This window comes from Triticum urartu, chromosome 1A (assembly GCF_056163025.1).
Source record: "Triticum urartu cultivar PI428250 chromosome 1A, HENAU_Tu73, whole genome shotgun sequence".
Classification (NCBI taxonomy): domain Eukaryota; kingdom Viridiplantae; phylum Streptophyta; class Magnoliopsida; order Poales; family Poaceae; genus Triticum; species Triticum urartu.
In genome coordinates, this window is record NC_141873.1 from 477660539 (window position 1) to 477686694 (window position 26156).

The 26156-nt window shown below is 49.3% G+C and overlaps 2 protein-coding genes across 5 annotated transcripts; both read left to right on the top strand.

Moving 5' to 3' along the window:
• The first annotated feature begins 12533 nt into the window (after positions 1 to 12533).
• LOC147991777 (pentatricopeptide repeat-containing protein At2g46050, mitochondrial-like) lies at positions 12534 to 16901 on the top strand. Of its 3 annotated transcripts, none has more exons than XM_087526100.1 (5): positions 12534 to 14283; positions 14362 to 14456; positions 14548 to 15146; positions 15235 to 15312; positions 16532 to 16901. In XM_087526100.1, exon 1 carries the CDS (start codon positions 12664 to 12666, stop codon positions 14194 to 14196), a length of 1533 nt encoding a protein of 510 aa, XP_087382226.1. In that variant the 5' UTR covers positions 12534 to 12663; the 3' UTR covers positions 14197 to 14283; positions 14362 to 14456; positions 14548 to 15146; positions 15235 to 15312; positions 16532 to 16901. The 3 variants fall into 3 exon arrangements, with proteins under 3 accessions (XP_087382226.1, XP_087382223.1, XP_087382221.1); XM_087526097.1 differs by having other exon boundaries at positions 14377 to 14456; positions 15220 to 15312; XM_087526095.1 differs by having other exon boundaries at positions 14377 to 14456.
• A 2121-nt stretch (positions 16902 to 19022) lies between these two features.
• Positions 19023 to 21600, top strand: LOL1 (lsd one like 1). 2 transcript variants are annotated; one of them, XM_087526105.1, is made up of 6 exons: positions 19023 to 19297; positions 19490 to 19667; positions 20050 to 20163; positions 20367 to 20480; positions 21037 to 21146; positions 21302 to 21600. In XM_087526105.1, exons 2-6 carry the CDS (start codon positions 19601 to 19603, stop codon positions 21335 to 21337), a joined length of 441 nt encoding a protein of 146 aa, XP_087382231.1. In that variant the 5' UTR covers positions 19023 to 19297; positions 19490 to 19600; the 3' UTR covers positions 21338 to 21600. The 2 variants fall into 2 exon arrangements, with proteins under 2 accessions (XP_087382231.1, XP_087382238.1); XM_087526112.1 differs by having other exon boundaries at positions 19040 to 19395.
• Positions 21601 to 26156: the final 4556 nt, after the last annotated feature.

The window sequence follows — 26156 nt, forward strand, 5'->3', positions numbered from 1 at the left end:
GGGTGGTCCTGTTCATCCAGCCCTCCACGGGGTCATGTTCATCCAGCCCCAACCGGCTCGATCGATCGGGGTCCTGTTCATCCAGAGGCAACACCACGGGGTCCTGTTCATCCACCACCACCGGGAACTGTTCATCCAACCCCCCCCCCCCCCCCCGCAACGCTCACTGTTCATCCAGAGGCAGCATCGATCGGCTTCAGTTAGCAGCAGTAGCGAAGGAATCGCTCGATCAGGTTCAGTTAACAGCCATCGATCGATTTCTCGGATTCAGTAATGCGTAGCCTGCAGTGCAATCGCTCGGGTTCAGTTAGAGCCCAATGCCTCACTCGGGTTCAGTTAGAGCCAACGCCTCGCACACACGCGCGTACGTGTATGAGAGAAACGTGCATCGCTCGGCCCCCGACCTCCCACCATAACTGGGAACTCCCTGAAATTTTCCTCCCCCTTGCTTCTACCACAGTTTTTTCCGTCATGGACGGTCCAAAGAATGTCATGCAGCTGCGTCTCCGGCCCGCCCAGGACGAAAAGCCCATTTTCTATCATGATTTTTTGTCATAGAAGTAGGAGCCCACCACATCTATGATGATACCGGGTTTTGTCACAATTATCGTCATAGAAGTGTCATATGTATGACAGAAAAAAAATTCGTTCGGCCCAAAATGTCACGGATGTGTCTTTTTTTGTAGTGGATGTGGCTGACGGTTGGATGTACTAGTAGGCGAATTACCAAACCTGTCGGATTTCGGGTTCCGGCAGACCCTTGAGGTTTGAACACTGGGGTGCGCGCGGAGATCTCTCCCCTACCGATCTACGTCCAATCTCCTCGCGTGATCTAAGATGGAAACAACGAACAACACAAGGGACAGAAGGTTTATACCGGTTTGTGTTGGGGAACGTAGTAATTTCAAAAAAATTCCTACGCACATGCAAGATCATGGTGATGCATAGCAACGAGAGGGGAGAGTGTTGTCCACGTACCCTCGTAGACCGTAAGCGGAAGCGTTAGCACAACGCGGTTGATGTAGTCGTACGTCTTCACGATCCGACCAATCAAGTACCGAACGTACGGCACCTCCGAGTTCAACACACGTTCAGCCGGATGACGTCCCTCGAACTCCAATCCAGCCGAGTGTTGAGGGAGAGTTTCGTCAGCACGACGGCATGGTGACGATGTTGATGTTCTACCGATGTAGGGCTTCGCCTAAGCACCGCTACAGTATTATCGAGTTGGACTATGGTGGAGGGGGGCACCGCACATGGCTAAGAGACGGTCAACTTGATCAACTTGTGTGTCTAGAAGTGCCCCCCTGCCCCTGTATATAAAGGAGCAAGGGGAGAGGTGACCGGCCTAGGAAGAGGGCGCGCCAAGGGGGGAGTCCTACTCCCACCAGGAGTAGGACTCCTCCTTCCCTTGTTGGAGTAGGAGAGAAGGAAAGAGGGGGAGAGGAACAAGGAAAAGTGGGCTGCACCCCTTGTCCAATTCGGACCAGAGGGGGGGCGCGAGCCTCCTTCCTTTTGGCCTCTCTCCTCTATTCCCGTATGGCCCAATAAGGCCCATATACTCCGCGGCGAATTCCCGTAACAATCCGGTACTCCGAAAAATACCCGAATCACTCGGAACCTTTCCGATGTCCGAATATAGTCGTCCAATATATCGATCTTTACGTCTCGACCATTTCGAGACTCCTCGTCATGTCCCCGATCTCATCCGGGACTCCGAACTCCTTCGGTACATCAAAACTCATAAACTCATAATATAACTGTCATCGAAACCTTAAGCGTGCGGACCCTACGGGTTCGAGAACAATGTAGACATGACCGAGACACGTCTTCGGTCAATAACCAATAGCGGAACCTGGATGCTCATATTGGCTCCCACATATTCTACGAAGATCTTTATCGGTCAGACCGCATAACAACATATGTTGTTCCCTTTGTCATAGGATGTTACTTGCCCGAGATTTAATCGTCGGTATCTCAATACCTAGTTCAATCTCGTTACCGGCAAGTCTCTTTACTCGTTCTGTAATACATCATCCCGCAACTAACTCATTAGTTGCAATGCTTGCAAGGCTTAAGTGATGTGCATTACCGAGAGGGACCAGAGATACCTCTCCGACAGTCGGAGTGACAAATCCTAATCTCGAAATACGCCAACCCAACAAGTACCTTCGGAGACACCTGTAGAGCACCTTTATAATCACCCAGTTACGTTGTGACGTTTGGTAGCACACAAAGTGTTTCTCCGGTAAACGGGAGTTGCATAATCTCATAGTCATAGGAAGATGTATAAGTTATGAAGAAAGCAATAGCAACAAACTAAACGATCAAGTGCTATGCTAACGGAATGGGTCAAGTAAATCACATCATTCTCCTAATGATGTGATCCCGTTAATCAAATGACAACTCATGTCTATGGTTAGGAAACATAACCATCTTTGATCAACGAGCTAGTCAAGTAGAGGCATACTAGTGACACTCTGTTTGTCTATGTATTCACACATGTATTATGTTTCTAGTTAATACAATTCTAGCATGAATAATAAACATTTATCATGATATAAGGAAATAAATAATAACTTTATCATTGCCTCTAGGGCATATCTCCTTCAGTTCGTGCCACCGTTGTGGTGTAATACCCTACTCCAGTGTGTGGTGTGCTGGATTGCCTCAGGGGCTGATGATGATTAGTACAAGGGAAGAACAGCCTCGCGAGAGGTGTTCTTGAGCTGGTGCGATGAACTGCTTGGGTGAGTTCAATCGCCTCTCTCTCTCTCTGCTAGGGCTCTACCAGATTTCTAGATGTCCCTCTACTCTGTGTGGCTAGTTCTACTTATAGAGGCCCTGGGCCTCTCCCCAAATAATGAGCGGGAAGGGCGCCAACAAATGGCCATTTTGAAGGGGAACATATAGGACAAGTTATCCTGACCAAAGGTGGTCTTCGGCTGCCAAAAGTACTGGTGATGACGCCGTCTTGGGCTCCACGATGACCTCTGTCCTGCCGCTCTGCTGGTCTTGGTCTCGTTGCACCGGAATGGTAACCTTTGCCCGGTGCCATGGCCTGTGCTTGCCCCCCTTGCACCAAAGGGGAAACAAGGACACTACGCAGGCCGGCGCCCGCCTGGTCTCGATCGTCATGGCTTGCGTCACGGGCTCCTTGTGAGGTATCCCTGCCTTGATCTCTCTGCCTCCTCGCGAGCCTGCCTGATGAGGCTACCTCTGAGGAAGCTTCCGGTCATCCACCCCGCGAGGCTTGGCCCCTCGCGAGGGTCTTGAGCTTGAGCTGATGAAGATGGGCCGCGCTGGGCCCCCACTTGAGCCACGCCGCTGGCTGCAGGCAGGCAAGTCTGGGGACCCCCGTTCCCAAAACGCTGGCAGTAGCCCCCGGGCCCAAGGCACGCCCGGGCTTGGCCTAGCAGGGAAACGAAGGGGCAAGCGCGAAGCGCCGCGGGCCCTAACAGCCTGCGGCCTTGGGCGTCGCATGGCAATTGATTGGACGTGGGTGTCTGCGCTTCCCCACAACGCCTCGGCAACTGCACGACTTGACATGTCCCTTTGTTCCCTGTGAGGAATCGAAGCAACACCCCGTGGGGGTATGTAAGGCGCCTGCCATGTCTTTTGTGAACATTATATCCTTAATATGAATCAAAGTGAGGTGCTTGCTCTGTACTGGCTCGGCTCCCCCTTTCTATCCTCGCGAGGACTCGGCGCTCTACGCTGACAGGTCCTAGTCCCCCCGCAGGCTTCAGCCGTCGCTGGTATGCCAGGTCGCGATGCCGTGGTCAAGTCCAGGAGGTGAGCGGCCCGAGGTCCGGTAAGAGCCCCCGAGTCGCGATGCTCGGGCGGTCCTCTTTAGCGCTCAAGAAGCCCTCGCTGGGCGAGAAAGGAAGGCAACGTCGCCATGACAGAGCCGCACTGGGCGAGGGTTTGGCGCTGCGTTGGTCCAACTCTTGTAAGGGCGTGACTTATCTCTTGAGTTTGGTGTAGTTCCTCGATGAAGCGCCTGGCCCGAGCGGTGGCAGCTGAGGCGCTGCTGGGTTAGGTCCTCGCGAGCTTCTTCCCACTCCCCCGCACTTTCCTTAATGCTCTATGTCCTCAGGTCCCGGCCCTCGAGCGGTCTCAGTCGCCGCTGGTATGACAGGTCGCGATGCCGTGGGTTAAGGCCAGGGGGTGAGGGATGGAGATCCAGTAGGAGCCCATGAGTCGCGATGCTCAGGTACCCCCCCTTTTAACGTGCAAGCGGTCCGCGCCGGAGAGAGGGTGAGGCGGCTCGTGACGTCCCTGACGTTGCTCCTGGAGTAGGTCCTGCACACTAATCATGAATAGAAACAAGACCTGTTGTTACGGTTGCCAGCCAACCTTCGGTTGCTCCAGGGAAGTGATTGGGGCACTGAGGGCCTGGTGAGGTGGCGCCTTGCGGGGCTTCCGCGGCCAAAGCTCGACCACTCAGGTTTATCGGCGTTGCAGGGACGGACCCGTGCGCAAATGTCGTGCCAGAGCGAGCAGCTCCATAGGTAGGCGTCAATCGAGCAGGCGATTAGGTCGGCTGTGTTAAGCACGCAGGAGGAAATTCATTTAAATAGACGCGAGAAAAGCAAACGCCGCTGGGCCAGGCCTGAGCAGCTCGGGGATGATGCAGCCCGAGGGGCACCCCCAACAAGGTAAGTAAAGAGCATAAGCAAAACGGATACATGCCGCAGGGACGGACCCACGCGACCTGGGAATGATGCGGCCCTACGGGCGCTCCCAGCTAAAAACGGGACTTAGAAAGATGTCACCTAGTGCCGTTGAAGATGAAGTGATGCTGAAGAAGCGGGCGATGCACGATGAAGACGTTGATCCTCACGAGCCCCCAGGCCCAGGAGCCTTGGGAGGCTCCGGGGGCACAGGTGGGCTCCCGAGGGCCATCTCCATCTCCGCCAGGACCGCACGATGCCTGACCTCCTGAGCCTCCAGAATGCTCCTCAGCAGGCGTTGATGAGTGGCGACCGCGTTCGGCAGGCCGAAAGGCATGCGAACGTAGCTATGAGGTGGACCCTCGCAATGACCCACGCGTGAAGGCCAGACGCGCTCCTGAGACGCGGCTCGGTTGAGCCCTGACAAGTCGACGCAGACGCGCAGCCCACCATCCTCGCCTGGATGCGCGGCCATGGCAGGCAAGCGACGGCTGCCGCGCATGACTCTCGACTCCTGTAGCTCCTGGGTGTTTCTTGCGATGAACTCCCGAGGGTTTGGTCTTCCTTGCCTTGTATCTTCCTGAGGGAAACGTGCCTGGAAGCACCCCTCCAAGTGGTGCCCGAGCGCCTCCCTCGTGACCTTGGCAAAGTCGGTGGCTCTCCAAGAAAGAGCCCCCGAGCCCTGCCTGAGGAGGGCGCCGGGCGCGCCTTCCTATGCGAGAGAGGGTGGCGCTCCCTGATTGGGCGCAGATCCTGACGCAGCACCTCCGGAGGCGCCTGCCTCCTTATGGCTTGGGTCAGGTGAAACCTTCTTCTTCTTAAGGGTCGCCTCGGGAAGCCTTTAGTTCCTGTGGTTCGGGTCTTCGATTGCTGCGGCTTGGAACGCACGCTCAAGTGAACACACTGCGTCCCTTTCTTCACAGGGTACGCGATGACTCCATGGCTTCCTGGCATCTTGAGGACATTATATCCATGATGAGTCACTGCCATGAACTTGGCCAGGGCTGGGTACCCGAGAATGGCGTTCTATGGTAGACGGATGTGGGCGACGTCGAAGTCGATGAGCTTCGTGCGGTAGTTCTTGCGCTGTCCGAAGGTGACTGGAAGGCGAACCTGCCCTATGGGAACAGTGGAACCACTAGTGACTCCTGAGAATGGCTTGGTTGGCTGAAGCTGATCGTACGGCACTTGGAGATTGTCGAACGTCTCGACGGACAGGACGTTGAGTCCTGCTCCGCCGTCAATGAGGGTCCTGGTGACCTGCACGTTGCTGATGACTGGGGAGCAAAGCATCGAGAGGACTTCGGCCGTTGCCGCGCACTTGAGCCAATCCGCTGAGCTGAACGTGATAGCGCACGCAGACCACCTGAGAGGGCGCGTGGCCTCAAGCTTGGGGAGGACTGCATTCACCTCGTGAGCAAACTGCTTGAAAATGCGCTCTGAGGCTGGGGCCTGCGCGCCACCCAAGATGCAAGCGATTGCGCGTGGCTCCTGGAAGCCCCCAGCCCCCTCGTCTTGATGTTGGTCTTCGTTCCTCCTTGGCGGTGGCGGCAGAGGAGGAAGGCCTGCATTGTCGTACGGGCGATCCTCACGAGGCTGATCTCTCCAGCCTCCCTCGCGAGGCTGGTCCTGCCAGCGATTCTCGCAAGGTCGGTCACGCCACCCTTGCCAAGGGCCACGGTCTTCCCATCGTCCGCCACCTCTTCCTCCTCCTCGGCCATAGCCCCTGTCGTTGCGCTAGGAGCGTCGGCCGACACGTCCATCTCTCACGGCCCTGAGCTCTTGACATTCATTGGTGTTGTGGGTGTGGAGGTCGTGGTACACGCAGTACCGGCTGCCCTTGGATGACTCAGGCTGATCCCTGCCTCGCTTGGTGTCTGGCTCCGCTGCAAGCACGGCAGCCCACTTGCGTTTCACGTCCTTGGCCTTGGGCTTCTTCTCTTCTGGGTCGGCAGCTGGGAGTTCGAGGAGGGAAAGGCGCCCTTCCTCAGCCCTGGCGCACTTGGTCGCCAAGTTGAACAGCTCCAGGGATGTGCACAGGTCTTCATGGATTGCTAGCTCCTCCTTCATCTTGATGTCGCGTACGCCATCGGAGAAGGCCGAGATGATGGCTTCTTCAGTCACCTTGGGGATCTTGAGGCGAGCGTTGTTGAAGTGCTGGATGTATTTCTGCAGGGTTTCCCCTTGCTGCTGCTTGATGCGGCGTAGATCGCTCACGGCCGGGGGCCGGTCGCGAGTGCCCTAGAAGTTGGCGATGAAGCGAGTGTGCATCTCGTCCCAGGAGGAGATTGTGCCAGGAGCCAGGTTCAGGAGCCAGGTGCGGGCCCCGTCCTTGAGCGCCATGGGAAACCAGTTCGCCATGACCCTTTCGTCTCCGTTGACGGCTTCGATGCATAGCTCGTAGAGCTGCAGGAACTCCGCGGAGTCCGTCGTGCCATCGAGCGAGGGGGCAGGTCAGGCTTGAATTTGCCTGGCCATGCGATGCCACGTAGCTTGGGGGTGAGGGCGCGGCAGCCTGCCGTGGCCACCGGTGCCTTTTGCTGGTGCTGGGCTTGTTCCTGGGGATTACCGCGCGCCGCCGCTTGAAGCAGCGTGGGGTCTTGGCATGGAGGTGCAGGGACGCGATCTTGGCGCGCCGGCGCTGGGAGCGCGCGAGCACCTTCTTGGGGACGAGGGATCTCTTGGCATCTCCTTTCTTGCTGCGCAGGCGCCGGGCGCAGAGGGTCTCGCCCTGGGGCTGCGCGCCTTGGAGCCAGGGCGCCTTCTTGGGGAGGAGGTGGTGGAGGCGCCTCCTGATCCTCGCCTCCTGCGCGGAATGGAGGGCGAGGCAGCGAGAGGGATGGCAAGGGGGAGCCCCCTGCGGTGCTGACGAGCTCGGTGATGCAGGCGAGCCAGTCCTCGTAGAGGTCGTCGACGGGGCGGTAGTGCAAGAGCTCTCTTGCCAGGAGTAGCGCGGCGTGGGCGTCCGTGGGGGCGCGACGGGCATGGGATGACGATGCGGCTAGAGTCAGCGACGGTGTGGCGGTGCGGCCCTCCCGCCGAACCGAAGGATGCTGGGAGGATGCCTGCTGCTCGTTTCCCGTCGGGCCGGTGGCGGCGTTGGCGGTAGGCAACGGGGAACGATGAGAATGCCCGCCGACGGGCGCCGTCTGGGCGACGCGGGTGGCGAGAGCAGCCCAGCGCTCGGCGCGAGCCCGACGAGCGTCAGCCATGGACACGACGGAAGATCGTACGCGAACAGCAGAAGAAAGATTCCGGCGCACCCCTACCCTGGCGCGCCAAATGTCGGATTTCGGGTTCCGGCAAACCCTTGAGGTTCGAACACTGGGATGCGCGCGGAGATCTCTCCCCTACCGATCTACGTCCAATCTCCTCGCGTGATCTAAGCTGGAAACAACGAACAACACAAGGGACACAAGGTTTATACTGGTTCGGGCCACCGTTATGGTGTAATACGCTACTCCAGTGTGTGGTGTGGTGGATTGCCTCAGGGGCTGATGATGATTACTACAAGGGAAGAACAGCCTCGCGAGAGGTGTTCTTGAGCTGGTGCGATGAACTGCTTGGGTGAGTTCAATTGCATCTCTCTCTCTCTCTGCTAGGGCTCTACCAGATTTCTAGATGTCCCTCTACTCTGTGTGGCTAGTTCTACTTATAGAGGCCCTGGGCCTCTCCCCAAATAATGAGCGGGAAGGGTGCCAACAATTGGCCATTTTGAAGGGGAACATATAGTACAAGTTATCCTGACCAAAGGTGGTCTTCGGCTGCCAAAAGTACTGGTGATGACGCTGTCTTGGGCTCCACGGTGACCTCCATCCTGCCGCTCTGCTGGTCTTGGTCTCGTTGCACCGGAATGGTAACCTTTGCCCGGTGGACTGGCCTGTGCTTGCCCCCATTGCACCAAAGGGGAAATAAGGACACTGCGCAGGACGGCGCCCGCCTGGTCTCGATCGTCATGGCTTGCGTCACGGGATCCTCGTGAGGTATCCCCGTCTTGATCTCTCCGCCTCCTCGTGAGCCTGCCTGATGAGGCTGCCTCTGAGGAAGCTTCCGGTCGTCCGCCCCGCGAGGCTTGGCCCCTCGCGAGGGTCTTGAGCTTGAGCTGATGAAGATGGGTCGCGCTGGGCCCCCACTTGAGCCACGCCACCGGCCGCAGGCAGGCAAGTCTGGGGACCCCCGTTCCCAGAACACCAACAAAACCGGACACGATCGTCCATTTTCCTGACCCAAACGGACAAAGTTCGGATAAAGCGGACATCCTTTTGGGGTCTACTTTGGAGTTGGCCTTAACCAAAACCAAGATTCTTTGTTCATGCCCAGTGAAGAGGAGAAAGTTACTCGAGATTTCTTGGACAAGGAGAGAGATGGAGGGGGAAAGGGCAACCATGAGACATAAGAGAAACTCCAACGCAGTGACCAAAATTGTCCACCAGTGTTTGTTTGCGTCCGCTCAGATAAAAATCAAGGCCCAACACGCAGACCCATTTCCATTTTCTGTTCGCTCCGTCTCCACTTGGAGACTAAAATGGGTCCGAAGTGGATACAAAGCGGAAATTTTTTGTGTCCTCTTCGTCTAGCTACTTCTGCTGCACGTCGATGTTGGCTCATCTGTCATCCAAACAAAAGGGCTCGCTCACCCATCCTACTCCTTTCTCTCTCCTTATTTCCTCTCTTTCTCGCTCACCCACGCCGGCACATAGCATAGCACGCCGTAGTGCCGACGCAGCCGGGCACACCGACGGTGTGGCAGCTCTTCCTCCGGTGGGATCTGACGCAATGACCATGTCGCCGGGGCAGGAGCAGTAGTAGTCAGACACGCCTGCCTTCCTTGCTCACTAGCCAACTAGCCCCGCCGCTCCCGGCCTCGCCTCGCCTGCGCCCAAGCCGCACTCCTGGCCGTGTTCACCTTGTCACGCCTCTCGCCTCTCATGCGCCCAGTCGGCACTGCTAGCCCCGCCTCGCCTCCCTGTGCCATGCTCGACCTCGCCTCCCCCGCCCCCGGCCGACGCTCCTAGCCGCGCCCGACCTCGCCGAGCTCGCGCGTGGTGGCCATGGGTGGCTGCCGACCTCCCCTCTCATGGGACGGTCACGCCCGGCCATGCCCGCACTCGCCTAGTCGGTGCTCCTGGCCTCGCCTTGCCTCCCCATGTCACGCCCAACCTCGCCTCCCCGCACACGACTAGCTCTCCTGGCCACGCGTGCCTAGTCTCGTCGAGCCCGCACGCGGTGGCCATGGGTGGTTGCCGATCTTCCCTCTAACAGCGCGGGCGCCCTCAGCCGTGTACGCTCCCATGCCCGCACTCGCCCAGCCGCTGTGCTCGAGCTCCGTGGCGTGGGTCAGTCAGCGGCTACGCGCGGTCAGAGAGCGCGTGCTGTGGCATGCGGGAGCTCTGCGTCTCGCGTGCATCGCATATGGTGGCCGGTGCTGGCGAAGCCACTACAACGAGATGCGGATGGTGTGGGAGCTCACGGCTGCGGCGAGGCGGGAGCTCGCGGCAGCGGGACATGTATCAGGCGCAGGAACTCAAGGCGGCGATGCGGGAGCTCGAGGCAGTTCACCCACCAGGTGTTCGATGGAATGCTGGGGCAAACATGTCACAAAATGTGTCCACCCCGTTGGGTGCACCGGCCGACCCAAATGAAAAAACGGACATGACCGAGCGGTCTGGCGACCCAAACGGACAAAATAGATACCCTTTTGGGTCACCGTGTTGGAGTTGCTCAACTCCAATGCGGCGACCCATTTTGTCTGCGCATGTCCATTTGGGTCGAAATGGATATAAAAGTCAGCCCAACACGCAGACCCAAACAGACATGCGTCCACTTTTTGTCTGTCGCGCGACCCATTTCAAGCCCAAATTTGGGCCTCGTTTGTGTTGGCGCAGACATGAAACGGAAGCGTGCGACGCCCGCCTACTCCTCCTCTGGCCTGTGAGTCGGTGGCACATTGGCCATTCCATCTTCCTCATCGACAACAAGCACACCCGGCCGCCCCACCCGTTGCCGCCGCCTAGTTTCGGTGCACATGCCAGCCGTCTGCACCCACATACATCCCCCACAACACGCCACCTTCCAACGTCATCACCACCATCGCCTTGCCCCACCGCCACCGCAGCATCCCCGACGTCGCTGCCAGCACCACCTTGCCCCATGCCCAACCCTACCTGAAGCACACAAAGCACGGCGACCTCGCTTGCCGGATGCCGCCATGCTTGCCGAACGCCGACAGAGCCTGCTACTAAGTCATGGGGAGTCATGAGGCTCTTCACCGGCCAGCTTCTTCGACGACGCCCGCAAGTTGTTCGACGGTTTGCCCGCAAGGTACAAATGGACTCCGCCGACAATTTTTTTCCACAATTTTATTGGCGACTCGGATGATTATTCATCCGACGATGAGGAATTTGTGTCTGCTATGCTGGTCGTCCATGCTGATGTTCCGGGGCTTGATCTCAGGGCACACTCTGGCGTTGAATCGCAACCGAAGAGTGGTCATTTCCTACTCTGGAAGGACTACTTCGAGACCCCCAACACGCTCTTCAAACATCACCTATTCCGGAGCCGTTTCTGTATGTCTAGAATGTGTTCAACCGTATCCAGGAGGGGGTGGTAGGAGTATGCCCTTGGAAAGATTGGCTTCTCCTCTTATCAGAAATACACTGCAGCTATTCAGATGCTTGCATAGGGAGTTCCCGGTGATCTCATTGATTAGTATCTCCATATGAGCGAGTCCACATGCCTAGAGTCCATGTATAGATTTTGCAAGGCTGTGAACTGTGATAGCAATGTTTGGCCTGAGTACTTGAGAGAGCCAAATGCTGCAGATACAGTCCGGTTGGCGATGAATGCCAGCAGGGGCTTTTCGGGGATGCTTGGTAGTATATATAGATTGTATGCACTGGGAGTGGAAGAACTGCCCTTCTGCTTGGCAGGGGCAGTATAGGGGGCAATGATAAAGCTTGCGCCGTCATACTCGAGGCTATGGCTTCACAAGATCTACAGATTTGGCACTCTTTCTTTTGCATGGCCGGATCTCACAACAATATCAACATGCATCAACGTCCTCCGGTGTTTGCAAGGCTTGCAGAAGGCAACAGCTCAAAGGTCAATGTTGAGATCAATGGCCGCAACTATAACAAAGAATACTACCTAGCTGACGGTATCTATCCTCATTGGACTACTCTTGTGAAGACAATCCCCAACCCTGTAGGAGAGAAGAAGAATACATTTGCCCAAGAGCAAGAGAGTGCTAAGAAGGATATGGAGCGTGCCTTTGGTGTTCTGCAATCTCAATGGGTCATCGTTCGGTATCCTGCCAGAACTTGGAGCACTAAGAAGTTGTGGGAGGTGATGACTTCTTGTGTGATCATGCACAATATGATCGTAGAGGATGGACCGAAACATATCTATGATCAAGGATTTCAATTTCAGGGTGACAATATTGTGCTTGAACATGGAAGAGCGGTAACCTTTGCACAGTTCACCGAATTTCATCATCAAATGCGTGATTGAAAAACTCACGCTCAGCTGGAAGATGATTTGGTTGAGCATATGTGGGTCCACGTAGGCAACCAATAGATGTATCCACTATCTTTTTTTTAAACGTATTTGAGATAATTTAAATTTTATTTGACTTGGAAACTATGAGATATTTATTTGGTTGAGATATTCGTATTTTTTAAAATTATGTAAATTAATATCAAATTTTCGTATATTTGCAGAAAAATATGATAGACCGTTCGCGAGGACGAAAATGCTTCCTTGACTTAACGCACGGCGGATCCAAACACAGAAGAAGACGACGAGCAAGCAACCAACTTATAAATGAAAAAAAGCAAGCGGACAAAACGCGTAGGAGTTGCTCCGGTCCAGGGCCTGCCGGGCTCCGTAGACTGCAGTGGCCGTTCTCTCATCTCCGCTTGCTCAACACAGGGCTGGTGCCTTGGTGCTTGGTGGGGAGTTGCTAAGAATTTTGGACAAAGCATGTCTGATGTGGCCGCGCGGCTTCCTCTTGCGTCTTCTCCTCCGCGTGACCGCCGGCGCCACTGCCCGCCACGCCTGCGCGCGCATCCACCCGCTCCTCGTGAAGTCCGGCCACGCTTCCGACACTCGCCTCGCCACCGCGCTCGCCGACGCCTATGCCAAATCCGGCCTCGCCACGCACGCGCGCAGGGTGTTCGACGAAACGCCGCACAGGGACCTCGTTCTCTGGAACGTCATGATCTCCTGCTACTCCTCCCATGGCCTGCTGCTCGACTCATGGGCCCTCTTCGCCTCCATGCGGAGGAACTCCGGCCTCTCGGGCGACGGCTTCACCTTCAGTACCTTGCTGAGCGTCCGCGCTCCTCCTTCTTCCTGCGGCCACCTCCTGGGGCTCCTCGCGCACGGCCTTGTTCTCAGGCTGGGCCTCCAGCTGGACCTTGTCGTCGCCACCGCGCTCCTCGACATGTATGCAAAGTGCGGCCGGGTCGCTGATGCTCGACGGGTGTTTGACGCCATGCTGCTAAGGAACTCTGTATCCTGGAATGCCATCATTGTCTGCTATGGCCACCATGATGGAGGCAAGGAAGCACTGCAGATTTTCGTGTCCATGCTCAGGAATGATGATGGGTGCTGTTGTCGGCCTGACGAGCTCACGCTTGCCAGTTTGCTTAGTTCCTGTGCCAACATGGCAGCTGCCTATGAGGCTACCCAGCTTCATGCTTATGCCCTCAAAAGGGGCTTCCAAGGATTTCTGCAAGTAGCCAACGCTCTGATCATGGCCTATGGTAAGAATGGTTTTCTTCAACAAGCAACACAGACATTTGCTGCCATCCATAGCCCAGACATAGTTTCATGGTCATCCATGGTTTCATCTTTCGCCTACCTTGGGTGTGCCAAGAGCGCAATCCATGTGTTTGAAAGAATGCTCCAACAAGGCGTGCGGCCTGATGGCATTGCGTTTCTTGGAGTTCTTTCTGCCTGCAGCCATGCTGGACTCATTCAACATGGCCTAAAGTATTTTCTTCTAATGACGACGGACTACCAAATTGATCCATGTCCACAGCATCTTGCTTGTCTGGTTGATCTCCTAGGGAGAGCTGGCAGGGTTCAGGAAGCCTACAACATTTTACTCAACATCTCCTGCCAAACAAACACTGATGTAATTGGAGCTTTCCTTGCTGCCTGCAAGACACGAGGCAACATTGAGTTGACAAAGTGGGCTGCTGATAGGCTACTCGGTCTGGAGCCAAACGAGCCAGCAAATTACGTGCTTATATCTAACGCTTATGCTGCTGCAGGAGCTTGGAGTGAGCTTGCAACGGTAAGAAGTCTTATGAGAAACGTGTGCAGCAACAAGGTGCCTGGTTGTAGCTGGATAGAAATAGGTGGAAAGGTTCAGACATTTGTCTCCAATGATATTTTGCTCCAACAATCAACAAATATGCGACAAATGATGGAAATTCTTGTTACATTCATGGAAAAAGAGAGCAATGATGATACTCTTTGTAAGGATTCAGAATTTATTTCAGAACGGTTTTGATGTCTCAATAAAAAAAATATTGGTTAAACTGACATCTGCAATATATTGTGTCTGACATTATCAATGTGGCAATTGAACCATTCTAAGGTAACTTGAAGATTTCCTTATTACATGGTAGTTACATCATTTTACCATATATTTTCTTTAAACTGAATGGATTGCCAGAATTTCCTGGAACAGGTTATCATAAAGACGAAGATAGGATACTAGAACCCTCGGGAAGGCAGAAAGTGGTCTCTTGCTTATGCAGTTATGCTTATGTATGTATGTCAACAATCATATATTTCTGTTGAATCATAGATTTATCTTGCAGTGGTGTAAATCGATTTATTATTTCTCATGAATCTCCAGATGTTGTGCTAATATGAAAAGGTGAGGAGGGTTAGCAGGTAGATGAGGTGATCCATGATCCTAATCCACCGCTTCTATCCCTGAGATGGCCACGGCTGACAGTCATGTTAGAATATTTCTCGCTGCTGTGAGATGGTGGAGCGAACACTAATCAGTATGTCGCTCTCCCCGAGCTCCTCTCTTCCGAATGTCACCTAAGACAGCATGGCAGCAACTTAAGCAGCAGATTAGTACCCCACGAATTGAGCACTCTTAACTCGATCGACCATTAATTGACAGACGACCGTTCTTATCTCAGTCATCATAATTGACAGACGATGATCGTGACCATGATGACTCTCTCTTGTGTGTGTGCTTGATGCCTGTCGTCCTTCGCCCATACTGTTTTCTCAGGGGAGCTTGTGGTGCTCCATTTCTGGCTGGTTGCTGGAGGTTGGCGAGGCAGGTTCAGATCTGGGCTTTTAGTGCGATTCAAGTCTACAGGATTCAGATTTTATTTCAGAACGGTTTTGATATCTCAGTAAACATATATGTGGGTTAAACTGACATCTGCAATATGGTCTCAGACCCTACCAGTGTGACAATGTAACCATTTTCAGGTAACATGAAGATTTCCTTATTACATGGTAGTTACATCATCTCACCATATATTTAAACTGAATGGATTGCCAGATTTGCCTGGAACAGGTTATCATAAAGACAGATAGGATACTAGAACCCTCGGGAAGGCAGAAAGTGGTCTCTTGCTTATGCAGTTATGCTTATGTAAGTATTTCAACAATCATATATTTCTATCGAATCATATATTTCTATCGCAGTGGTGCAAATCGATTTATAACTTCTCATGAACCTCGAGATGTTGTGCTATAATATGAAAAGTGAGGAGGGTTAGCAGGTAGATAAGGTAATCCGTGATCCTAATCCGCTGCTTCTATCCCCGAGATGGTGACGGTTGACAGTCGTGTTAGGATATTTCTCGCCGCTATGAGATGGTGGAGCGAAGACTAATCAGTATGTCGTTCTCCCCAAGCTCCTCTCTCCCGAATGACGCCTGAGACAACATGGCAGCAACTTAAGCAGCAGATTAGTACCCCACAAATTGAGCACTCTTAACTCGATCAATCATAATTGACGGGCGGCCGTTCTTATCTCAGTCATCATAATTGACAGACGATGATCGTGAGCATGATGACTCTATGTGTGTGTTCTTGATGCCTGCCGTCGTTTGCCCACACTGCTTTCGCAGGCAAGCTTGTGGTGCTCCATTTCTGGCTGGTGGCTGGAGGTTGGTGAGTCAGGTCCAGATCTGGGCTTTTACGCAGGCTGTATTGTCCACGCATATGACTCTGGTATTACATCAGGGGCTAATCTGGAATGTAAGTGTTGGGTTCAAGTGAACATGAACCCAATGAGTTTTTCTTAAACTGACTAAATTGCTACTTGGTACTTAGCACCGTGTGTCACTAGTTAGTTTGACCTCATACTTTTACTGGAATGAACCCAATACGAAATTTTCCTGGCTGGCTATTGCGTATTGACATCATGCAAGCATCTCTTATTTGGTGCTTGATGGAAAGCTATGGGTTTGGCTGCCCTATCCTACTATTCACTCTGGAAGTGGTTGGCTGAGGTATATCAATCTGCCTAACCCCTGCTTTTACTGTACTACCAATTCTAGCTTAAATTGCTTTCAATCTTCACATGACCCTAAAGAAGCGGGAGACACAGTCAATATGTCTGCGGTAGAGTCCACAACCGATATGCACGAATTCTATTTCTAACTAAGGATTGCCATCTTTTACAAGATGAATTAATTCATTTGCATAGATTTAGATATTAATAGGACACACAGTACAACACTCATCAATGGTGCCTATGGTTTTCATTGATGTGTGTGGTCTTTTGCTCTTTATTTCCTGGTGGGGCAAAGGATAAGATTAAGATTTCACGATGTAGAAATGATGTAAGTATATGATAAACACAGATGAATTGTCTGTATGTGGGAGTCCAAGAGATCATGGGGATCTACCAAGTGGGGACGTGCCTATTGTCAGCCACTCATCCATTATTTGTCAGTCACCGCAGCAAAGGGACATGAGAGGCACTCGTCGACCTCTACCCTGCAACATACGTCAACTTGGTCCCAGCCACAATGTTCAACCAACCGTAGCTAGCTGGGCCAACTTGCCTATTCTTGGCACAATCTCTGGGGGTGTGTTTTCTTGTAATATTTGTAGGTTGTATGTGTTGAAACTAGTTAAGTACTTTGCCTTTCTAGTCTTTTCTAAGGATTACAATTTGTCGCATGTGCATGGATGATCGCTCACCGTAATTTGTGTAAGTTCCGACGCAGTTGTTGCATGTGTACAAGGTTTTGTGCTTGAAAAGAAGCAAGTTTGCTGGTAGAGCGTAACGAAATCCTGTAGCGCACATTCATCTTGTGATGTAGCTTGAAAACTAGAGTTGGTCATAAACAGTTCCAGATTGCTTCTGTTCTTTTGAAACATGTGTAATTTTGCACTACATGTTGTGTACAAACAAAGCGCTTCTAACTTTATTTTATTTTATTATAAAATAAGAAGTATATATGGCTGTAATGATTCTCCACGATATAGATGGCAAATAAACTCAGTTATGTATGCTTTTCAGTTTGTCTACTTCATTTTTTTGGGTGAAATTGTTTGTCTACTCCTTTAATTGTGACACATGCATTAGCTATACAAGAGGTCACTGAGTCTATGATGCAACACTCGTCAACAAATAGTCCATAACTTTTACTGTGTGACGACGTGCGTGGAGCCGGATTGTGTGTACGAGTCTGGTCCCTTCTGGACATCTTCGCAGTTAACTGTTTCCTCAATCTGAAACGTGAAATAATGCATCATTGATTGGTTCTCATCCTATCTCACTGGGTAGTGGCCGCACATTTCTTTGCTCATTTGTAGCTTTGGTGATGGGACCACAAACTCTGGTTTTTACGTGTATATGACGTGGCGAAATATAATGCGAGTATGTGAGTAACTGCTTCGGTGTACCTTATGTACTATGTCCGTCCTTGTTTGCGTAGAGAACAAAAATCGAATTGTCTAAATTAAATATTTTAACTGCATGTAACTTTTACATGCCTCATCCGTTTAAAGGAATTTCATGAACTATCGACTAGTTCGCTTATCCCATATATTTGCCTAGGCTTGGTTTAATCTTTGCGTTGCCAAAGAGAACTAATGTGAACACAAATCAGTGTGTCAACTATGGCGTGCTTATCTTTCTTTAGTCGTCACTTCGTTTTGTCATGTCAAAGATTGAAAAACCATGGACATAACACATAATGAATTGATTGGTATCATTCTCATGTGTTTGATACTACCTACTTAGAGATGCATCCTAAATTTGGGGGAGATGGTTGCATCATGTATGACTAGGATGTTGGGAAGCGCAAATTGGGGACTGCTTCGAGGCCATACAAACGAGGTAATATTTCAAAGATCTTAAGGTGCCTTGTGTGTACCATTGGATCAATGATAATAAGTCTATGCTTAATTTTGCGTCATAGAACTTTGCGAAAAAACTATCAATTGGGGTGGTCCTTTTCCTAGAGATATGGTGATAACCATGGAAAAATACTAAAGCACAAAATTGTCTCTGAATTCACAAAAAGAAAAGTCATTGTAAGTCGTGAACAACTTTTGGATATACCTTTTTGGCCGCCTATCATTAGCTCTCTTTCTTCTTCTCCCTTAAATGTGTCGACCTCAACTCCCACACCGCGTGAGGGAGAAAAGGATAGAAAGAGAGAGATATATAGAGGGAGAAAATGTGCCAACTGATGAGTCCCTTGCTTTTATGCATCCACCAACTAATCATAGGATTGGGCCATAAGTATCGGTGCTCGGTGATGCTTCTCCTCTTAGGCCAGTTTGGAAATGCGGAGTAACAAAAAAAAATATAGAAATACGAAAGTAATTCACATGAAAAATAGATGAATGAGAAACACATAAATTTTCACAGCGAGCCGGTTGTAACGCGGGAAATGAGGAAACACAAGAACTCTAAATAAAGTACCGAACATGTGATCTTTGAAGAGATAAACATGTTTATGGTAAATTTCTTGCTTATTTTAATCTAAAGCCACATGTAGCACAATACGTAAATAAATTTTTTTGAACCGGGCATTACCCCTTTTCATTACTCTCATAACGGAAATAACATCAGTTCAACATGACCACTCAGGAAACTTAGAAAGGGGAAGCGGGCTCAAAGCATCGCTGGGAAACCCACGACAAACACCCATCATCCGGCAGTTCATCATGGGGCGAAAACCCAGCGACACCAAAGCATCTACCAACCCAGCGACACCAATACGTAAATAATTGTTCACAGTGATTTCTAAAATCAAAAAATCACACGAAACAGGATAGCATAATGAGTTTAGATGGGGCCCACATGGCATAGGCGGATAAGAGAGAGAGCCCACGTTCTCGACCACAGCGGTATCGTGCTTTACCTTATCTGCCGCATTCCCTCCAACTCATGTTGTTATACTGAGCAAACCAAAACTTATTCGTCTCGAAATCTGCACCAGATCGAGCTCAGCAACGCGAGCCGAGCCGGAGGCGTTCGTCTGCCCGGGGTGGCGCCATGCGGATCCGTCTCTTCCTCTGAACCGGGCAAGCGCGAGCCGCCTTCCTCCTCGTGCTCGACGGCGGCGACGAGCGTCGGTGGCGGCACAGCACAGTCCAGCAACGAGCAGGTGATTCGGCGCCCCGCGACGAGTGCCCGAAGGCGACCCTCCGTCTGTCTAATTGCTTGCTTGACGCTTGATTTGCCTCGGGCGTACACGGCTCAACTGTACTCTGTCTTGCTATGATCTTGATGGTTCCTAGTACACCTTTTCCCTGTAAAATTGAGGTATTTTCACCAGAATCTCCTACGCTTTCTGCAGGGTTTCATGTAGGGGAGGGCAACCTGTTCCCAGCCCTCGATTTCCGCCGGAGCGTGCGAAGTCCAGTCGGCAGCAACGGCGACGCCGGTGCAGGCAGCCGCGGGCACGGCAATGCCGGTTCCTCTTGCCCCTTACCCAACTCCTCCTGTGCCCTTCACACCACCCGCTCCCAATGCAGGTATGGTCGCCGGCTGGGTACTGCAAGAACGGAGACGGCTTTGGCAATCCTTTGATGCTCCCCTTTTTTGTTTTTTGAGAAACTATTATTTTGATTGATGTTTCTTGGCTACCCAGAAAACCAAGATGTTAACGGCATAACGCTCTGGCTTCTTCATGATTTTTGGACTAAAAAGTCTATAGGAGCTGATTTTTCATCTGCTATTTTTGTCTCCGAATTTCTGATAGAACAGAATAAGCCCGAGATATCAATTAACCCATAGATGTTTCTCTGCTGATTTTGCTGTTGCAATGCTTTTCTGAAATGTAACTTTTGGTTATTGGTAGGTGAGCTTCAGCAGCTGAAATTTCGTAACTAAGGTCCCATGCTTGTGCAATTTCAGGAGCTCAAAGCCAACTTGTCTGCTCTGGGTGCCGGAATCTGCTCATGTATCCTGCCGGCGCAACGTCGGTCTGCTGCGCAGTTTGCAGTACGGTGACCGCTGTTCCGGCTCCCGGTATGCACATCAATCTCATTTTGCTCATCAAGGATTTGTAAGTAATGTGGCAGCTGAACATTGAGTTCCATATTTACAAGATTATTATTACTAGTATAGAAGACAGTAGTGTGCATTCTAATCGACTGTGAGAAGTTACATTAGCTGGAAACTATCCTCAAGTGCAGTTCTCTGAACATATTTTCCACCCTGATTCGGTGTAGGGACTGAAATGGCGCAGCTAGTTTGTGGAGGATGCCACACTCTTCTCATGTACATACGCGGCGCCACAAGTGTACAGTGTTCTTGCTGCCACACTGTCAACCTGGCAATGGAAGGTACATCGACCAAAGCTTCTCTCTCTCTCTCTCTCTCTCTCTCTCTCTCTCTCTCTCTCTTCCCGGGTTGCAAGTGGTATATGCTGCTGGTTTTGATTCCCTTTTCAAAACGATGTTGACATTGATTCGTGTATGTAAAATCCTCCTTCTGAGCAGAATGTGTTCTGAGGTTGGAAAAGCTCTAGCAATCAGTCGATAACCGTTAACATCGTAAAATTGGCTTATCCTGAAGTCGCACTCTTCAAAATTGGACAGTAGGATGTATGCATTTGTTGTGATGCAGAAAACAAATGGTTTGACAAGGATCTCCCGGATCTACCAAAAAGTTTGATCAATATCTCCTAGTTTTACTATAAGTCTGACAAACATGTCCTACAGTTACTACTGAACGATTCACAAACAAAAAGATTGAAAGATACCACTAGCATTGGGTCCTGACTTCTGAAGATGCTCCACAGGTTCTAAGAACTCAGAAGGATGAGTGCATAGAGCTGATGTGTGCTCATCAAATCTCAAATACTCTGAATGACAAATTCTATCTTGTGCTTGGCCGCAGCGAATCAGGTTGCGCATGTAAACTGCGGGAGTTGTCGAATGCTGCTCATGTACCAGTATGGCGCGAGGTCCGTCAAATGTGCAGTCTGCAGTTTCGTCACATCAGTTGGGGTAAGTGTTCATTATCAGAGCTGTTAATCCTAGCACGCGACAAGAGCATTTGCTCTTTTTCTGGATTTTTCACATCTTTTAATTGTCATTGCTGTTGAGAGACCTGAATTTCACACCAACCATACCTGAAATGTGTTACTTCTTACCCTTTTCAGGCATCATCGGGTGCAGAGCAAAAGCCCAGCAACTGAAGTTCTTCAAGTTCATACTGAAGGCAGCTTCCCGCAATAAGAATGCTTTGAGTGCACATGTATAGAGTTCTTCCCAGAAGCAATCTCTTCCTCCCCTCTCCATTTCCCTCCTTCGTTGGACCTGGCGAGCTTGCGGAATAAACAAGAGTTTTTGGTAATACATAGTGCTCGAAATTCGTCGAATCATCTGTGTAACTGGATCAGACAGATATATGAACCCACCATGTTTATGTTCAATTATATCCTCTTTTACTTGTGTTTTATTTCAGAAATTTTTTCTCCTTGTGGTTATCTGAAGAATTTCTGCCGATGCGCTTTTGTCGTGGCAATTCTTGAACCGAACAATATTATTACGGCCAACATGATCGTGAACAGTTCTCCCCAAAAAAAGAACAGTTCACTAACACATACAAATCCAAATGATGCATGATTAGGGTGCGCAAACACATCTTGAATGGTGACTCTGGCGCAGAGTTGATGTTGATTGCTAGGGCACAGGATTGGGTTAGTGTTGGGCACCATCTCTCTGACTCTTGTCCAACTCTGAATCTCCGATGGCATCTCCCAGCCAGCGAGCAAACAGCTTATGGTGATACGATGGCATGTCATGCATCTGATCTGAGCCTGAGAAGGACTGTCAGTTCCTGACCACTCTATCAATGGACCCAATTATTGCCAGGAAAGGTGCGCGGAAAAGTTTAGAGAACACAATGATGTAAAGGCATAGATGGTGCTCGGTCGCAGCAGCACTCAATGGTGCCTGCTGCTAGTAACAGTTCAGAGACATACTCGTACTACTGAATAGCAACATCACTATTCATGGGTTAGAATCATGTGGACCAAAGGAGCCCTAATGAGTCTAGGGGCATACTGCAGGATTGGTGGGTATCTTAGCTGTTGTTATCTCATGGACCGGGACTTTGTGTGCACCAGGTGCACTGCATCAGTTTATAGTAAAAACTGAAAGATTTTTTTAAGGGGTAAAAAACTAAAAGAAATACAATGGCGTAGATAATACTGGTATCTAATACTATGTCAGAAAAATACAAATCACAATTCACAACACCAGTGGAGATTTTTTAGGCGCTTGCTGTTTATCGCGCAGGTTGCTGGGTAGCGACCAATTGCATACCACCTGCGATCGCTACGTTTCATATTGGGCAAACCCAATTAGGCTTCTACGGGAGATTTGAACCTTCCTAGGATGGGTTTTATTGTTATTCTCTTGTTTCTTTTTTCTGGTTTTACATTTATGTTTTTTCATCTCGCGTGGATATTTTCAAAACTAATGAAAACAATTTGAAACCGTGAGCAGTTTTTGAATTCACAAAGATTTATTCAAATTCGTGATTTCTACAAAATCATGAATTCACAAACATTTTTGAATTCATGAACATTTTTTTTCAAAATCATAAATTCATGAAACTTTTCAAAATCATAATCATGAACTCGTGGTCCTTCTATTTTAATTCACGAATATTTTTTGAAATTCGTTAAAAAATTAAAATCACATTTTTATAATTACTTAAACTTTTTTAAAGTCATGAACATTTTTTGAATATGGTTTTTTAAATGCACGATTTTTATAAATTAGCCGTGGACACCCATATTGACCCCTATACCCACACGAATGAATATTCGAGTGAACCTCCAGTTGCCGTGAGCTATTCCTGTTGCTTCGCGATATGTCACAAACACCCGAGGTGAGATTTATTGCATTCCTGTGGATCAACAATTTGTCCACTATGCTAGTTACCTCGTTACTGGTTTTGTTCTCTTTTCTCGTTTCCGTGTTTCGGCATCCTTGTGATCAAATCACACTGTGTCTGGCCAGACGATGATGGATACCGTAACACCGAGAGGGCCCGAGAATATCTCTCCATCATCGGAGGAGCAAATCCCAATCTTGAGCTATCAAGTTACTTGACACACTTTTCCATGAACCCATAAGCCGCCGTAATAGCCACTCATTTACGGATGACATTTAACAAACCCCAAAGTTCATGAAGCAAGCATGAAGAAACTCGATACTCTCATGGTCTAAGGAATCATGCAAACGTTAATCATCTCTGTGTTATGTACCATTAACTTGCGACGAATGAATCTCTTAGCATAACATCAATCCGGGTCGATTCAACACAAATGTTCTCTTAACATTGTGCCCTCAAAGTTGCTGGCATTGACATGCCCATGATTAGGAAAATAGAACCATCATGCAACACTTGAGCTAGTCTTAGAGGCCAGACTAAGAATACTTCTTACCGTTTATTATTCCACACGTGCATATGAGTCTTCCTTCGAGCCTCGTGTTATTGCAGACTCGAGAACCATAGCAGTTATAGCATGGAAACATAAACATAATTATGAACCAGGAGATAATCAATAACATTTATTATTGCCTCTAGGGCATATCTCCTACAGACTCCCACTTGCACTAGAGTTAATAATCTAGTTAATGCTAATGCACTTTACACCTATGGCATACTCGTGTAAAAAATGCTTTGCATGTGGTATAGCCTGATGTCCATCGGATCTGACAATTTCATCTCAGTGTGTATCTCTGCATATCCTCACGTTTTCACGCTTTCACAAAATTCATATTTTGTGCGGACTTGGCTTTGTATATATGTGAATCATTGGTCGAAACCTGATTCCTCTGACTGAGCTATGGAGCAACTATCTGCAATAGTGTCCCATTGACCAAAGCCTTCTAGGAACCATACTAAGTTCATGAATGAACTATATGATTCAACGTCTTTGTCTTTGTCGCTTCTAAAGTGGCAACACACTTCGCCTCTGTTATAGAATTCGCCACAGTAACTTGTTTGGAACAATTTCCAACTAACTGCACCACCATATTGTGTGTTACACAAAACCCTCAATTTAAATCGAAAATCGCATGGAGAAATGATGAAGATTGTATCGATGTAACCTTTTACAATGAACTCTTCATGATCTCTCCACTTGCGAGAAAACATGTCACCGGTGCTACTTTAGTACTCAATGATCATTTTTCACTGTTGTCCCATGATCAGTACTTTTGATCACTTTGGTATCTATACTCGCAACAGCTTGGGAGTATTGGACATATCTGGTTGTTTTTACATACCATGGAATACATGATTAATCCAAAACACGAAGGTGTGTGGAATCTCCATCATGTATTTTACTCATCAGTGTTTTGGGACATCGAGTCTTGTAAAAACTCTTTCCATGTGACTTAGTCAAGAATCACTCCTTGGCGTTTTAAATGCTAAATAGGTTTTAGCACTTTGTCAATATGTATTCATTGCTTAGCCATATTAGGTAAATCTATCTCCATAGATCATCATGCCTAATATTGACGCTATTTAGCCTAAGCACTTCATCAAAAACAATTTCAAATGAAGTCCTAATTCGTGTCAAGAAATTTATTTCCAATTAACAATGTGTCAAGCACACAAGGTTTTTAGAAATATTATTACGCTCCTACTTACTTTCTTGAATTACAATCATCTTCGTTACCCATTGATGAAGTCGGAACCCTTTGACCATTTCATCAAAGCACGAAGATTCAAACTCCATTTTGCTCTATTCTGTCCATCGCTGGAACTCTGAAGTTTGCACCCTTACTAGCATCCTCTGGATAGACAAAATGCCTTGGACTGTAACACATGCAAGTCCTTGGTTTCATTTTCATCAGATGGAAATCCTATTGTCATCCATGTTTCATATCTCATGATTGAAATATGTATTAATTTCTAGTTCAACCCGAACCGGCTTTAAGCATCGCTACGATGAAAACAACCTCATCATAGTCAACTCTTGAACTCGTTATTTCAACAAGTCGAGCTTTATGGATAAAACATTTTTATCAGTATTAGTTTTAAGTTTGATAAATATTCGTTAGACTCTAAGTCTTACGAAAGGTGTATCAAGGTTTTAATCTTGAATCACTTATATGGAAACTAACTCGGGTTGTATTGGCATTTAGCCAATTTCGGAGTGAGGGCCCATCAACGCTTCCTTGTGTACCGTAGGTATAATGTTGTCTAACAAAAATATCTCATTTGCGCACCTGAGAGGTTTGCACGAGCCTTGCCTACGTGGTTCAGCTGCAAGTTCGACCGAAGTTCATACATTTTATTGTAGAGACTTCCGTATCAGTCGCAGTAGGAAACTCTAGAATTACTTCCAAGGTCTCTTTCCTTTGATCTAATGACGAAGATACTGTTTATCTCGTCGAGTTGCACTATTCTCCCACTCACCTTTTTGAAAGAACCACTTTCTTTAAAAGCACACCGCTTCGCAGTAAAACTATTTGCCTCGGTATAGTGAGGGAGGAATACACAACATTTTGGTATAACCTACAAAGTAGCACTTGTCTGATTTGGAATAGGTTTGTAACCTTTTACACAAGCCCCATATTCCAAATGTTAAGAAAAGAAATAACATGGTTGGGCGTACCATACCATGGCTTCATTTCAACGGACCCGATGTAGCTCTTTTCAGTGTAAAAGCCGCAGTCTCTAAAGCATCACTTTAAAAGGGATAATGGCAAATTTATTTATGTCATCTTTGACCTTACCATGTCATAAATGGTTAGATTACATCTCCACGGACTTTCCACTTGCAGTGGTGTTCCAGGAGGTGCAAGTTATGAAACCCTTTCATAACTCATTAGACATTCGCTAAACATGTAATTCAAATATTCTTTTGTGCAATCAAATTGCAGAAACATAATTTTCTTGTTACAATAACTTCTACTTCATTTTTGGAAACCTTTCGAATGATTTCAAAAGATCCATACTTATGTCTCATCAAGTAAATATCCATATAT